The sequence below is a fragment of the Uloborus diversus genome, chromosome 4 (genome assembly GCF_026930045.1).
Source record: "Uloborus diversus isolate 005 chromosome 4, Udiv.v.3.1, whole genome shotgun sequence".
NCBI classification, from domain to species: Eukaryota; Metazoa; Arthropoda; class Arachnida; order Araneae; family Uloboridae; genus Uloborus; species Uloborus diversus.
The window spans coordinates 136,295,545-136,311,070 of NC_072734.1; the positions used below are offsets into that span (position 1 = coordinate 136,295,545).

The following is a 15,526-nucleotide window of genomic DNA, read 5'->3' on the forward strand; positions in this document are numbered from 1 at the left end:
GTGCATTGCATAAGTAATGCAACCCAATTCATTATATATATATATATATATATATATATATATATATATATATATATATATATATATATATATATATATATATATATATATATTTATTTATTTATTTATTTATTTATTTATTTATTTATTAAAAGTTCTGTGCAGCTTCAAACTTTCTATGACGACACAGTTCTTGAGAAAACACATTAGATTTATTTACAGCTATGTACAAGAAATGTAGTTACAACTGCTAAATCAATCATCAGCAATTAAGCAAATATCAATTAAACACCATAAGCACGACGGTCACACATGTATTTACTTCCAAATATGCAAAAACACAGCGAAAAAAAAAAACTAATACACACAGAGCTAAATAAATGCTCTCAGCCCAACAACCCAGACCAGTCTGACTTTGAACTCTCCGCATGGCTATTTATAAACCTCGAAAGAGATATCTCAAATATTCCACAAAGTTCCCGAAATTTCTTCCATTTTCTTTTTATTCATTCACATACCTAACTCAGAAATGGAGGGCCATATACTTCATTCGGATGTAAGAGGGCTGTATATTCATTACAAGAAACTATTTACAGATTACGTTACTACAATAATTTTTAGATGAAGAATAATGGAATAGACACCAAATTTAGCCCGATTACAACAAATTAATCATAAAAATAATTGCTATTTACAGAATTTGTAACAATATATATATTGAATATATTTGTACAAGGAATCAAAAATCTTCAGATTAGCCTTGATACACTTCTGGAGGCAAAGTTTAAATGCTTAGGAGGTAACCTGAAAGGGTTTTTTAGGATGTCTTTTAGAGCCGATGACAAGCACCTGGATGCTTTCAATCGTGCCCCCATGGCTCCTTTTGACTGAGGAAACAAAGAAAAGTCAGCGGGAACCATGTGAGGATTGTACGTAGGCTGGGGAACCAATGGGGTGTGGGTTCTGCCCAGGAAGTTGTAGCCAATGAAGGTGCTGTAACTTGGTAGGTTTTCGTGATGAAAGTTGTGGCATGTCCTTGATTTATCTTCGGCAGTGCCCAACCCTCCTTTTCATTCTTTTGAGAAACACGGTTCAAGGGAATGCATCGAACGTCCTGTCTCTCCGGCAGCTTTCAGCCGAATGAGACTGGGTGCGGTTTGAAGCTAACATCCCCCGTCACCTAACCTAGCCAGTTTGAACCAGGGCTTCCAATCCTGCTCCGAATTCATTCTCTTGGAATTACGTGATTGCACCTGGGATCCCTCAGGATTGACTTTATTCTTCTAAAAGTTAAATTTTAAAGTCAAATAAAAAAAGTTGTGCTTTTTAGGAAGGCCTTTTTGGTACTTGAATTAGTAGTTTCCTCGAATTCCGTATACCAGTTGTAGAATACTATAAAATTACACACCAATTAACAAGTGTTGTTTGGTACACAAGAATGTGCCCTAAAAAGTTCAATGGGCGATTCTGGAAAAAATGTCCCGTGAATAACGCTAAGTTTTTAATTAATTAAATATATATGCGTATAATATATTTATATATATATATATATATTAATTAAATATGGTATTAACTGTTATGCTTAGTATATTAAAGCATGTATTATAATTCCCCAACAGCATTATTTTTTGAAGGCTTTGGTTAGCTGGAAAAAATTAAAAACTTAGCGTTACGCACGGTGCGCCCAATGCGTTTTAGCAGAGCAGTGCTCTTATGGGGGGGGGGGGGGCACAAAATGATTCACTTGTTGTAAACACAAGCCGTGGTCCCACTGCAGCTGGTTTTATTGACATTAAATAAGTGGACATTATTAAAATCGATTGTAAAAGTTTCTATTAACACTACAAAAATCTGCGGTTATCCCTTGCGGGCAGTGCAAAAAAAAAAAAAATAATAATGATTCTAAAGAAATAAACAGAAAGGAAAATTTTTAAACTCCCCCCATTACAGGAAAATTCTCAAACCAAAAGCAAGAAATTTAATTTATTCATACTCAAGAAAAAAAAATGCAGATATTTCTCCTCAATGATTTCTTCACGCTAATTAAAATTGAGCCTGTGGCAGACGATAAATATCTAACTAAAAATTAATTTGAAAAATGCTTCTAACTTTTTTCCAGGTTAATGAAGTTCTCAAATTCTTTCCTATAAAACTAAAATCGAAAGAATATGATAATTATTCATAGAAAGGGCTATTTTTCATTCCCCCTATGACTCTTCTTGGAAATTTGGCTGCAATTGAACATAAACTGGATAAAACTCTTTAAATACAGGAGAATCCTCGTTTTAGAATCTGAAATGACGGGAGGGGGGGGGGGGGCTATTTTTCTTCAAATTTCCAGTGAAGTTCATCTTGTGCAGATTTTTTAAGGGCTTTTAACATACTGCACAAGTCAAACTAGTACAAACCTTTTTCAATAAAATGTTCGCAAATTTAGGGTTTTCTTTAAAATTAGAATAAAAAACATGGAATAATTTTTTTCTAAACAGTAGGTACCCTGTGTTCTACTTAGCACCCATGACAATGTGTATACAAAATTTCATGATGATTGGTTGAGTAGCTGAGGCATGAAAATGTAACAAAATCATTTTCACATTGAAATATTAGTAAAAATAACCAATTCTTTAAAACTTACATATTCAGTATTTCCTTTAGCTATTTTTATAGTATAAAAACTAATTTAAAATGTAGGATTTCATCAATTAAAGTGCCTAAAGCAAGGGGGGGGGGTGCATAAATTGAAAACTTGTATATTAAGTAAAGTGATAAAAGGAAAACTTATCTGTTTTCTGGCAAGAGAGGATACTATAGCCTTGTAAGTGGCTGTTATGCTGCCTGATTTCAAAAACTTTTCAATGAAAGCCTACCTTAGGTTTGAACTCCTACCTGTTTTACTCGAAACATAAAAATGTCCACTTATATCTCTTTGTTTCTCACTACCTCAGTTTTTCTGTAACTACTATGTGGAGTATGAAGAATATATTTTTTTTAATTTGAAAAAAAAAAGTTGATATTGTAGACGCTTTATTCAAGTTTGTTTGTCTCTAGATCCCAAAGAACAAGTTATGTATTTTTATTATTTCAACATACATTGATGGACAACCACCTGAAAATTGTACATGGTTTTGTAAATGGATTGAAGACGCTTCTTGTGACTTTCGAGTCTCTAGTACATTATTTAGAGGACTAAAATTTGCAGTGTTTGGATGCGGAAGTTCTTTATATGAAGATAATTTCAATAAGGTGAGCAATAAAATATTTTTTATTTAATTCTTTTGCATTGAACTTTTTTATTGAAAAACTTAAAGAGCATAACTAAACACTCCTGCTCCAGCTCCAGGGCAATATTCAAAATAAATGCTCAGTTTCTTTTCCTAGCATAGTTGAATATTTATAAAATGTACCTTTTCTTTTTCAGGCTTCTGTTAACTTGCATGTTGCATTAAGCAGATTAGGAGGATCACCTATTTTGCCGTTGATGAAAGCAGATGAAAATTCTTCCAGTGGAGGTATTAGAATTAACAAAGTTTGAAGTCTCCAGTAATTACATTTCAATAAATTGTTTTGGTTTGTACTCAACTTAAAATTTTAAAAGCATTTCAGAATTTTTTTTCTATCAGATTTCTGTTTTTTTTTTTTTTTTTTTTTAAAACTAAACTAGTTGAGTTTTTAAAGCTTCCCATACATAGGGTGGTCTAAAAGAAACTTCTGCTGTATACATAGCCTCACCGCCAGTCAGCTGAACTAGTCGAGCCAAAATTTTAGATTTGGTTATTTAAAGGTATGAACTTGAGATAGTAATGATTTGAAACAATGCAGTACTCACATTTACATTAATACAGGGTGGCGACAGATCAGGGAAATCAGGGAAATATCAGGGAATTGTGAAAAAATAACAAAAAATCAGGAAAAATTGATTTTATGAAGAAAAAAAAATTTTTTTTTTTTTGCTTTAAAAATTAAGTACCTTAATTCCCTACGCATTTTCCGCCAACTATCTGTTCAAAAAATAAATAAAAAAAAATTAATGAGGTGCGATTATACACTGCCGCATATTTGTGCATCTTTTTTCCTCAATGTCAAAGTATTGAATCTTACTTATTAACCACAGGATGAACTTCCTAAGATTGCTTCTGTGTCTGTTAGGTTGTTTATTTTACCTAGCTTGAAATTTTTTTTCTACGCTTTCAGTGCTATGTAAAATAAACAACCATACAGGCAAAGAGGAAGCCTTCATTAATGCCTTAGCTCCTTTGCCTTTATTCCATTGTCTCGAAGTAATTAGCGTACTCTAATCACGATTTCAAGAAGAAATCTTTGGTTTTTGAATTAATACTATAAAAGTTTAAAAGTTATTACTTCTTCCCATTTTTAATTAAATTGCTAAAATTTAACTTTCAGTAAAAAAAAACCTTTGTTGCCATTATACTATTTGTTGTCACCGCAGATTATAAAAGTTTTCTTTTCTTCAGACATAATTGATTCTTTAATTTTATAACCAAGCTGTATTCTTCTTTTATATATTTTGAAATAAAATAATTGCTTTTTTTCTTTTCCTTGCATTTCAAAGTTGTTTGTTACAAAAGCAATCTAAGATTTTTTTTTCGTTACATACTGAAATCATTTGAAATAGAGTTAACTTGTGTACTTAAGCAAATATCTTTATTTTTTCATTGTTAAAATGCTGTGTTCATTCATTAAACTCTATGTTCTTGATTAGAAAAAAGCTCCCCATGAATGGATGTCAAATGGTTTCATCTGTTTTGCATAAATATGTCAATATTTATGCAAAGTTAGTTATATAAGAATAACTACATTACTTCTCTTCTTTCACTATTACTTGTTATTCTTGCAACAATTATTATACTGTTTGAAAACTTAGTTCAAAATAATTTCTATTACTTTTTAATTCTATCATAAATACACATATGTTTTTAAGAGTAATTTTAATAATTTCTTAAAATTCTTATGCTAAATGGTGTTTCTGGAAGTAAAGTTTTTTTTTTTTTTTTTTTTTTTTTTTTAATTTTCTATAATCTTTCCCCATTGTAGAAAAAATTAACATACTCTTTTGTAAGTTTTTTCCCCGATAAAAAATTGACTTGATACGCTTTTTTTTAAACCATTTTATTAAAAAAGTAGCATTTTTTTAAAATATATCTTTAGTTCAACAACTTTACAAACTTAAAACGTTTAAAATACTGCATTTTATACAAACATACAATGGATTTCAAGTAGAGCAAAGAAAGAAAACCATTATCATTGGTAACGTAAATCAGGGAAATTTGGTGAACTTAATCAGGGAAAAGTCAGGGAACTTTTTTTCACAGTTCCTGTCGCCACCCTGTAATAGTGAACAAATCTCAAAATTTTCAAAGGATAGCAAACATTTTTCCTTACTAAAAATGATCAGCATTTTTAAAAGCCACAAAAGACATTGGGACAATTGGTATGGGACGAAAATTGCTTCTTGTCGAATTCGAGCACCATACTGAAGAAACACTCATCCCACATTCAGGAGCGGATACAAGGAGAGGGCCATCATGACCCCCCCCCCCCCTAAACTGTTGACAATATTAGTAATCCATCATTATTGCTTGTGATCATAATTTAATAATTACATACAAGATGAATGGATGTGATATATTGTGCAAATGTATTATTACACATTGTATTCAGATACTTGATGAACAAAATGTGTTTACTGTAATGTTTTTAATATATTAGTTATTTAACTTTATGTTTGAAATAATATTTCCTTTCATTGTTTTGCAAAAACTATTGAAGTTTATACCCAAATACACTTGACTGCCTCTCCCCTCCCCCCCTCTTCCTCACCGATTTGGCACTTTTTTTTTTTGAACTGAACCATTTCATGCCCAAAAATATTTTAAAGCACCCTGCCCCAAATGCTAGTTTGTATCTGCCCCTATATCTACGCTGCATTTTAAAGTGCAAGTGTTGCCATTGAAAATTTTCCAAAATTCTTCCACTGTAACCGTAACAACACAAATGCACTATTTAAATTCATCTCAATCTTGAGTGCATACCTTGAAATAACCATAGCAAAATTTGTGGTTTGGTTTGTTTAGCAAATAGGCTGCTAGAGAGTATTATATGTAGGAACCTGGATTTTCCTATTTCTGAGCTAGACGCATGCTTTGATTGGCCAAATGGGGATGTGTAAAAGTTACAAAAAGTAAAGTGAAGCACTGTTTATAGGTTTCTCTTTTACATGTTTTTATCAGTTATATGTTTTTTAAATTGGTACCTGCAAAGTCTAATACACATTAACCTGTACCTATTATAAGTTATTTCATTTGTACGCTTTTTTCATACAGTCCCTTCAAAATTGTATAAACGGTCAGGGCTCCCAAATGGTCCACTTTTCCCGCCAAAGTCCGTTTTTTATGGTAAAGTCCGCTTTAGACCACTTTTTAGCATTTTGGTCCGATTAGTCCACTTTTATATTGTTTTTACTTAAATATCATATTTTAAAAGTTTTTCATTTCGTTAAAAGTTACTGTACACCCAAACACGCCGCCGCAGCGCGTGTTAAACAAGTTTCGTACGCCCATAAAAAACCTTGAAAAGTTCTTGGGAAAAAAAAGTCATTTTCAAGTGCTTGAAAACCTTGAAAAAGTATGAAAAGTTTCTTTATTGCTTGAATTCTTTCAAAAATCATTGGATTGTGCTTGTAGTTCTTTAAAAAATATTTCATTAGTGCAATTTTCTGGACATATATATTCGCTATGATCTATCGTGTAAAATTGCTTTCGTGTTTGAGGTTTCAATCCTTTTGCAGCTTGTTTACATTTTGATGCTTTTTACAATCCAAAGTGGTTTTGACACGTGCTTACCTTAGCTTAGCTAATTTTTCGTTTAATTTCAATAATTGACATAGGAATTATTTTGGAAGCCATGGCAACATTGAACTTACTCGGACTTGACGGAAAAATGCTTCTCGCTTTTGAAATTTCAATCCCTTTGCATCTTGTAAATATTTTGATGTTTACAACAATTGGAAGTTATTTTGACATATGCTACCTTAGTTTGGCTTATTTTTCGTTTAATTTCAATAATTAAAGAAGGAAATATTTTGGAAACCATAACAACATTGAGCTTATTCGGACTTCGCGGAAAATTGCATCTCGCGTTTGAAATTTCAATCCTTTTGCATCTTGTGAACATTTTGATGTTTTTGACTATTGAAAAAATTTTTGATATATGCTACTATAGATTAGCTTATTTTTCATTTAATTTCAATAATCAACGAAGGAATTATTTTGGAAACCATGGCAACATTGAACTTTCTCGGACTTCGCGGAAAAATGCTTCTTGAGTTTGAAATTTCAATCCTTTTGCATCTTGTAAATATTTTGATGTTTTCCTCAATTGGAAGTTTTTTTGGCATATGCTACCTTAGTTTAGCTTATTTTCCGTTTAATTCCAATAAGTAACGAAGTACATTTACGAACCAAAATATTTTGGAAACCATAACAACATTGAGCTTATTCGGACTTCGCCCAAAATTGCTTCTCGCATTTGAAATTTCAATCCTTTTGCATCTTTTAAACATTTTGATGTTTTTGACAATTGGAAGTTATTTTGACATATGCTACATTAGATTAGCTAATTTTTCATTTAATTTTAATGATTAACGAAGGAATTATTTTGGAAACCATGGTAACATTGAACAACATGGTAACAATCGAATGTTATTTTCCCATATACCACCTTAGATTAGCATGTTTTATGTTTAATTTAGTAGAAAATAAATAAATTTATTTTATGGGAAAAATGCCAACATTGAATTTGGTTCGTGAAAATTTGCTTCTCTGAGCTTTCAATCATTTTGCATCTTATAAATATTTTTATATTTATGTCATTAGAAGTTATTTTGACATGCTACGTCAGAGTAACTCGATGTAATTTTTATTTAAATAACTAAAAGATTAATAATTTTGTGTTGTTTAATTCAAGTTTATTTAGTTTTCCAAACTTAAAATTTTGATTATTATTAGCCTAGTTTTGGTCATTACTGTTTTTTTTTTTTTTGTGTGGGGGGTGGGGGTGGGGGGAGGATATTAAATTTAAACAATTGAGCACATAACATTTTAAAGTCGCGTTTGAATGTGAAACAAAGTTGAATTATGTAATTTAATGAAGTTGAATTTGTGTACATCATTTCATTGTCATAATGCCTGCTAAAGGGGAGAATTTGTTTTTCCTCACATAAAATTTGGAAGCACTCATGACCCTGCAATCATGGAGTATTTTTTTCATGTAAGCTTTATGATTCTTAAAAATATACTTTCAATATAAAAATTGCAAAACTAAGCCTCATGTGATCTGCTTCTCTTTGTGATTAAGCATTTCAGACATTTTTAGGAAAACTTTCAATACAGTAGATCTGTTTGGTGTGTAATAGATTCATATCGGTTGAGAAGGGATATAATGCTATTAAGAAGCACTACAAGACATAAAAACACAAAAATAATTTTAAACTAAAGAAAGATGAAGCACAGCTTTATCTATCCTTCAGTGAGACTACCAGCATCCCTGGTTCAGTTCAAAATGTATCATTACGATTTAGTTCTAAGGAGGTTGCCTTAAGTGCTGAGCTAAATGCCTCCCCCCCCCCCGTTCCCATCCAAATGTTTGTGTAAATAACATTATTATTCAATGAATAAAAAGATCAATTGTGCAGAAGGTAATAAAGGAATTGTATCATTAAAAATCAGTATTAACAAATTATCTTCACGGATTTAGCCCAGCAGGCAGCTAATTTGCCTTTTGGTGTTTCCTTGTTTTAAATGGGAATGGTCCTCCCGAGGTCCTCTTTTTAATCCTAACTGGTCCTTTTTAGTCCTCTTTTTGATTGAAAATGGTCCTCTTTTACCCTTTTCTAAAGCTAAAATGTGTTGGGAGCCCTACGGTGCTTCACCACGTAGTTTCTTCATTTTACTTTGAATCTAACTGTCTTGATGGAGATGTTGTTAATGTTGCTTCTTGAAAAGATGAATGACTCCCTCAAGTATAGATACTCTTCCTAGAGAATTGACAATTCAATGGCAGATTTCAAATTTTATGAATGTTTTCCAACATCATACACTATATGTGAAAATAGTTTGTTTGTCAGTCACAATTGCTACTGCTGAGTTGAAAAATCTTTTACTGCATTGAAAGATATTAAGGCATCTTTAGGTTCACCATGAGTTAGAAGATGCAGAATGGCGTGAGGGATTTGCATCACAAAAACTTTAAGGTAAACCCTGAAAAGGCTGTCAATTCATTTGGATTAATAACATGCTCAAAAATATATAATAATTATATGTATCTAAATCTATTAATTGAACTTTTTCTGTATTTTGTGTACCTATTTTATTTATTTATGTATTATAGTTTTTTTTTTTTTTTGTTTTTGTAATTACTTGCATAAGTCAATAAATAAATTCGTAAAAAACTAAAAATATGTTAATTTTTCTAGATCTGCCATTGTACCCCTGTGTTAGTGTATCCAGTTTAACATGTCTATCTTGAAAATCTTCCTATGTAGAAATTTTTTAGTTTTCTTCATTTGTAGCAAAAATTCAACGTTTCTCCCTATGTTTATCTCAAATAAATTTCCCCAAAAACCTCTTTATCTCAAATTTTGATCAGACTATCATTTTCAAAGTCTATTCTCCATGATCTTTAGCAACAGCAAAACTTGGGGACAAAAGCATTATTGCTAATTCAGGCACTCATATTTTTCTACAAGTCTTGTGGGACATACATGTAGCGTAGGTAAAACTATGTACAGGGAGCAAGATTTCTGAGAATTATATCCACTTGGAACATGGAAAAGAAACATTGTCGAACAGGGGAAAAGCTTTGTTAGTTAACTTTCAAGTTGTTAAGAAGTTATTTTGTTCTATTGGTTTATGCTGTTCTAATGTTTAAATTGTTTTGACTGGGGATAAAGTAGAACATATCAAAATTTTTAAATGCTAATCTTAAGTAATAATTTTCTCCTTAAAGGTTTGCATAAATTATTACATAATCACTAAAATTAGTGATATCTTTTAATATGATTAGTCATATAATAATATGTTCAAAAATATAAATACAAAAGAATTAGTTTTCCTCTTTGACTTAGTTCCAGTTGTTAATTGTTATAAATCAGGGATGAGATTTTTCCAGCTTTTGCCGGAATTCCGGCTTTTCCTGTTGGTTTTTAGAACCTTTGATCCTTTTCCTCTTTTTTTGTCTCTTTCAAGCCTTTTTTTTTTCTCTCAAAAATCGGAAAAAAATAAGATTTTTTCAAATATTTTGTCTCCGATTTCTTATTTTTTCTATTTTTCTCCTTCGAATCTTCATCCTCCGCAATATCTGCCAAAAACGTATGTTTTGGAATCTTGCCAACGACATCAAACACGTGCTGCGCCGAAAGTTGCATGCCTCGCTTGAGATTTCAATCTTTTTGCATCCTGCAAGTATTTCAATTATTTTTAATGTTGGGTAGTTTTTTACTATATGCTACCTTATATCTGCCTATTTTATTCATCATTTCAATAATATTGGCATGGTTACTTTTTTTTGTTTATTTAAGAAAGTGTAAAAAATATTTATGGTGAATCTCAAACCGTTTAGGCTTTACAGCCTGTTAAAAGTTTTGAGATTTCATGATTAAATGAGGTGACTTCAAGTTGTTCTTGTGATTCTAAAATCCTATTCGGAATTTTTTAAAGACAAATTTTGGGTTCCAATGCAAAGAAAAAGATAATCAACCGTTTATATACATATATATTTATTTATTTTCAATTCTTACTATGAAAAATATGTTCTACCACATTAAGAAATTTTAGATTTTTCTCTCTGTTGTAAAATTTTTACTTGACAAACAGACCTAATTTTAAAATTTATGTTCTCACTTGTTTAACAGTATAAACTCTAATGTTTTTTTCTCTAAAAAATATGAACACTATTGTGTGATTGCCAAGATTGACCTCTGACTCCCCCAACCCTTTGTGCAATAACTCAGGGGTTAGAAATTGTTGCCTCTTTTTCAAAATTTAGATTCATTTATTTATAAACACTCTTGCAAGAAATGGTACAATGCAGCAAACTGTACAGAATTATTACTTACTAGCCGCCTGCGGCGACCAGCTGGTCCGCCTTTTTACGCCTTCGACGGCTGCTTAAACAATTTAGCGACGACATTAATCAATGTTTTTCTCTATAAATCAGTATTATTATTCGTATTTTTACGCCAATGTTGCCGCCATCGGCGGCTGCTTAAATTAATTTCGTGGCGGTGTCAATCAATCTATATCTATCTATATCATTAATAATTTGAATAAAATATTTTCTAGATCAGTCTCCAGTTTCGTCGTTTGGAATATTTTTAAAGGAGGGGGAGGGGAGACACAAACGACGTACTCTTCATGCAAATTTTGTCGAATAATAACAAAAAGTACTTCCACTTTTATGTGAAAGCATTGTTTTTTCAAAGTCATGGTGTATGTGGGGGAGGGAGGGGGGCATTGACACCCAATGTGCAAGCAGCCACCTACGGCGGCTGTTTGGCTAACTTGTCATTTACCTTTTTACTTCAAGTTTGCCGCCTTCGGCGGTTGTTTAAATAAATTTGGCAGCAGTATTAATCAATCCATCTCTATCTTTTTTTTTTTTTTTTGTGCCATTCACATTTTTACGCCAAGATTGACGCCTTCGGCGGCTATCTACCTTTACAATCTATCTCTACATTTTCTTATCCATCTCTATTTATTTTGACCTCTTCACCCATTTCCTAATAAAAACAAAGAACACTCAAAAAACCGCTTTTTTCATTTAAGTAGAGCAAAAAAAAAAAAAAAAAAAACAAGCTCAAATTCCCCGTAGTGTGCAAAAAGTAGCGTTTGACAAAGATAAAAAAAATCTCGCTGTTTTCATTGAATTAATGCGCACAACTATGAAATGTAACGTAATATAGGTCAAGCGAAAGGTCCAGCTTGGGGGGGGGGGGGAATGGAAAAAGAAATAAATGCAGTCCCTAAATAAAACAAAAAAAAAAAAAAAAAAAAAAAATGGAAAGAAAAAAGCAAGCGCTGCCGAAAAAACACGTGGTAAGCTATATAGTAAAAAAAAAAAAAAAGATTAACATTGCTTGCGATTAAGATTCCATCGTAAATATCGAATCGAAATCCAAGTAGTGACGTCACATTCATAAAAGATTGAAGAACGCTTTTTTCGACTGATGCGTGAAAGGACATGATGTGTTCAGCATTAAAAATATTGTAAAAAAAAAACTATTGCGTATTTTTAAGAACTTTTTTCTTCTGAAGAGGGCGAAATGGTTTTACTATTTTTAACTTAAATTTCAGAAATGAGGCTTTGATACTTCTCGCAGGATGATATTAGAAAAAAATAAAACCCAGGAAAACATGCAAATTAAAGGTTTTTTCAAAAATTCATAAAAAATACAAAAATTGCTCTATCTTCAAAACTTTTTTGTTCATCATATTTAAAATTAAATTTCCGACACTATAATATCAAAAATATTTGTCTGGCGCGAATGGTTCGGGGTCTGTGAGGATAAAAGTACTAAAAAGTGCTAAAAATCACATAAAACATGAAATAACTTTTTTTCTAATTAAAATATCAAAAATCGAAGCCCGAGGTGCACAACTTCAGCAAAAACTACACCTGTATACCAAATTTCATCTTTCTAGGCCTTACCGTTTTCCCGGGATGCGCGCCACACACACACACACAAACATCTTATTTTATTATATGTATAGATACTTAATTAAATACGTATTACCTTTAAAACTTGTAAATTAGCCTTTTTTATTGAATTTTTGAATATCATGGCTTCCAGGTTCTATTTTGATGCGGTTTTGGATATCACCCCTTTTACGAAATTTTTTTTGGATTTCTTCCTTTTTGCTCTCTGACCACTCTCATCCCTGATAAATTTGTCAAAATCTCCTTATTTCGAAATTTTCTTCGATCCTGTGAAATTTGAGCTAGAGGAGTTCAGTTGTACATGCATAAAAATATATGTGAAAAACAAATGTTAAGGTCATTAAAATATCCTCATGCAATGCATATCTGTCCATTCTAGGATTAGAAGAATCATTTGATTTCTGGCAGAAAAATCTTTTATCAACTGTACGCAGTGATGAAGATAACAGTGTTCAAAATGAGATTGAGGTATATGCTATTTTATCATTCAGTTTGATTGAAGTATGTTTTTTTAATCTATAAATATAAATTATTATTTTTCAATTTTAGGATGATGTTTCCGAAAGTAGTGATGAAAATGATGTTATGGATGTGGAGGAACTTGGCCATGCTGTTAGTAGCATGAAGAAAAACCAGGTTAGTAAGCTTTTTTTTTTTTTTTTTTTGTATCATTTTCATGTATTTTAATATTTTACCTGTACTTATGATTTTTCTGCATAAACTTCATTTAGAATTTTCCACTTAATTATATCTGATTTTACAACCATGACCATGCAATTAGCAGTGATTTCTTTCTGACAATCAGAAAAAGCTCAATGATTTCAAATTTATTCTGTTGCCAGTTTCTATTTGTTAACAAATAGGTACTTGTAATTAATTTTAGTATATAATCTGAGGCTCTTAAAAGCACTTTCACTTTTCCCTGTTGATTCTGCTTTCTTGCCTAATTGCTGATTTTCTGCAGAAATGATCAATACGGTCTGAGATTTGAGAATTATAAGAAGGGTATAGAAGAAAGTTTCATGATAGCCACTACATACTAGTAAGATCAATTATCAGCGAAAAAAAAGTGTCTTTGTTTGGAAATTCTTTTTTAACTTTAACTGTTCTTCTAAAACTTTTTAAAACAAATATATGTAGTTCTGCCATTGTAAGGTAAAGTGCAGTATCTGCAGAAATGAGTTTTTGAGATATTTGAAAAAATGCATTTTGGATTCAATACTAAATGAGGAAACTTTGGAATTAGATGTTTTTTCAAGCTTTATTTTCAGCAAAAAACAAATAAGCAAGCTTGTACAATAAAGCTAAAGTGCAATAAATGACAAAAATGGAAAAAAATTGAAAAATTCCCAAATACTACGCTTTACCTTCCCTCGCCAGAATAATTCTGGGTATGTGTTGGATACAATTATAACAGGGGGCTCCAAATTTCTGATTTATGGTACCTTTTGGGAGAGCTAGAATTTTTTCAGAACACCCTACTCTCAGACTTAGATAAAATGAAAAGCTTTCTGCGAACACAAATCCTAACTGGAAAATTTTCTGCAAATAATTATTTTGCCTTACTCAGCCTTGAATAAAAAATTAAATTTATATTCAAATATGAAAGAGACAAAAAAAAAGTACTTTAAATCATTTATTTTTTTTTTTTATTTTTTTATTTTTTTTTTACAATAACATATAGTTTGCTTATTTTTCACCAACTGAAGGAAACTGCCAAACCCATTATTTGTTTTACACATGTGCTTTAAAAGTCTTTTGGAGAAAGGCTTTAACAGAACTAAACTCTGGGATTTTCTTAAAAATTCCCTTTAAAAAAAAAGAAAAAGAAAGAAAATTTTTTTTAAATCAACGTTTGCAGTTTGAAAAAAAGTTTCTGCAGAGCCAAAAATTTTCTGCGAACGCTGTTCGCGCGTTCGTCTATATTATGCAAGACTGCCTACTCTACCTCTGATTGTGTTGATACCACGGACATTTTGTGGCACCTCTTGCCCTTTCCTGCAGCACCCAGTTTCAGAACCCCTGATTTATATTATATAATGTATATCTTTGGATGTATTCCCTTAATTTTTCAGAACGACGGCAAAGAAGTTAAAGAAATGATAACACCTATCCTCCGAGAATCTCTCACAAAGCAAGGTTATAAACTTCTTGGTTCTCACTCTGGTGTTAAGATGTGTCGGTGGACTAAATCTATGTTGCGAGGCAGAGGAGGATGTTATAAGCACACCTTTTATGGCATAGAAAGTCACAGGTGCATGGAAACAACCCCAAGTCTTGCCTGTGCAAATAAATGCGTGTTTTGTTGGAGGTATGTCATTTTTTTAAAATAATTACAGTATCATCCCGATTTACCAATTGTCAGGGGACTGGAAAAAGGTATTGGAAAAAAAAGAATATTCTTAAATCAAGGAGCATATACATTCAATACAATTAAATCCGGATCAGTGTGAAATATATCATTAAATTGGGTATCGTTAAATTGAAATTATACTGTATTTGTGTACAATTTGTTATATAATTGAAAGAGGATAATATATTTCATTGATAAGTCTCTGATTTCAAAAATTTTATTCTTAATTTTGCTGAGTCTCATTTACATAAATTACTGTTAATTACAAAATTATTTTTCTTTTCCCTTCTTGTTCTTCAATGTATGAAAATGTTTGGGGCACAGTTCAGACATCATCTTTGCATTCATTTAATGTATGTTTACGTTGCAAAATTTCAAAACTTGTTCTTATTAATTTTTGAATTAAGATGGAAAACTTGAAAAGGACCATGAATAACTTCT

The 15,526-nt window shown here is 31.3% G+C and overlaps 1 protein-coding gene across 1 annotated transcript in view; it reads left to right on the plus strand.

The window, feature by feature from the left end:
• The window catches only part of LOC129220472 (S-adenosyl-L-methionine-dependent tRNA 4-demethylwyosine synthase TYW1-like), a 35,856-nt gene that overhangs the window by 5,643 nt on the left and 14,687 nt on the right, over positions 1–15,526 (plus strand). The window contains exons 4-8 of the mRNA XM_054854893.1: positions 3,049–3,243; positions 3,419–3,509; positions 13,112–13,200; positions 13,282–13,368; positions 14,808–15,043. Of these exons, the coding sequence (XP_054710868.1) occupies positions 3,049–3,243; positions 3,419–3,509; positions 13,112–13,200; positions 13,282–13,368; positions 14,808–15,043 (698 nt within the window). The remainder of the gene's footprint in view (positions 1–3,048; positions 3,244–3,418; positions 3,510–13,111; positions 13,201–13,281; positions 13,369–14,807; positions 15,044–15,526) is intronic.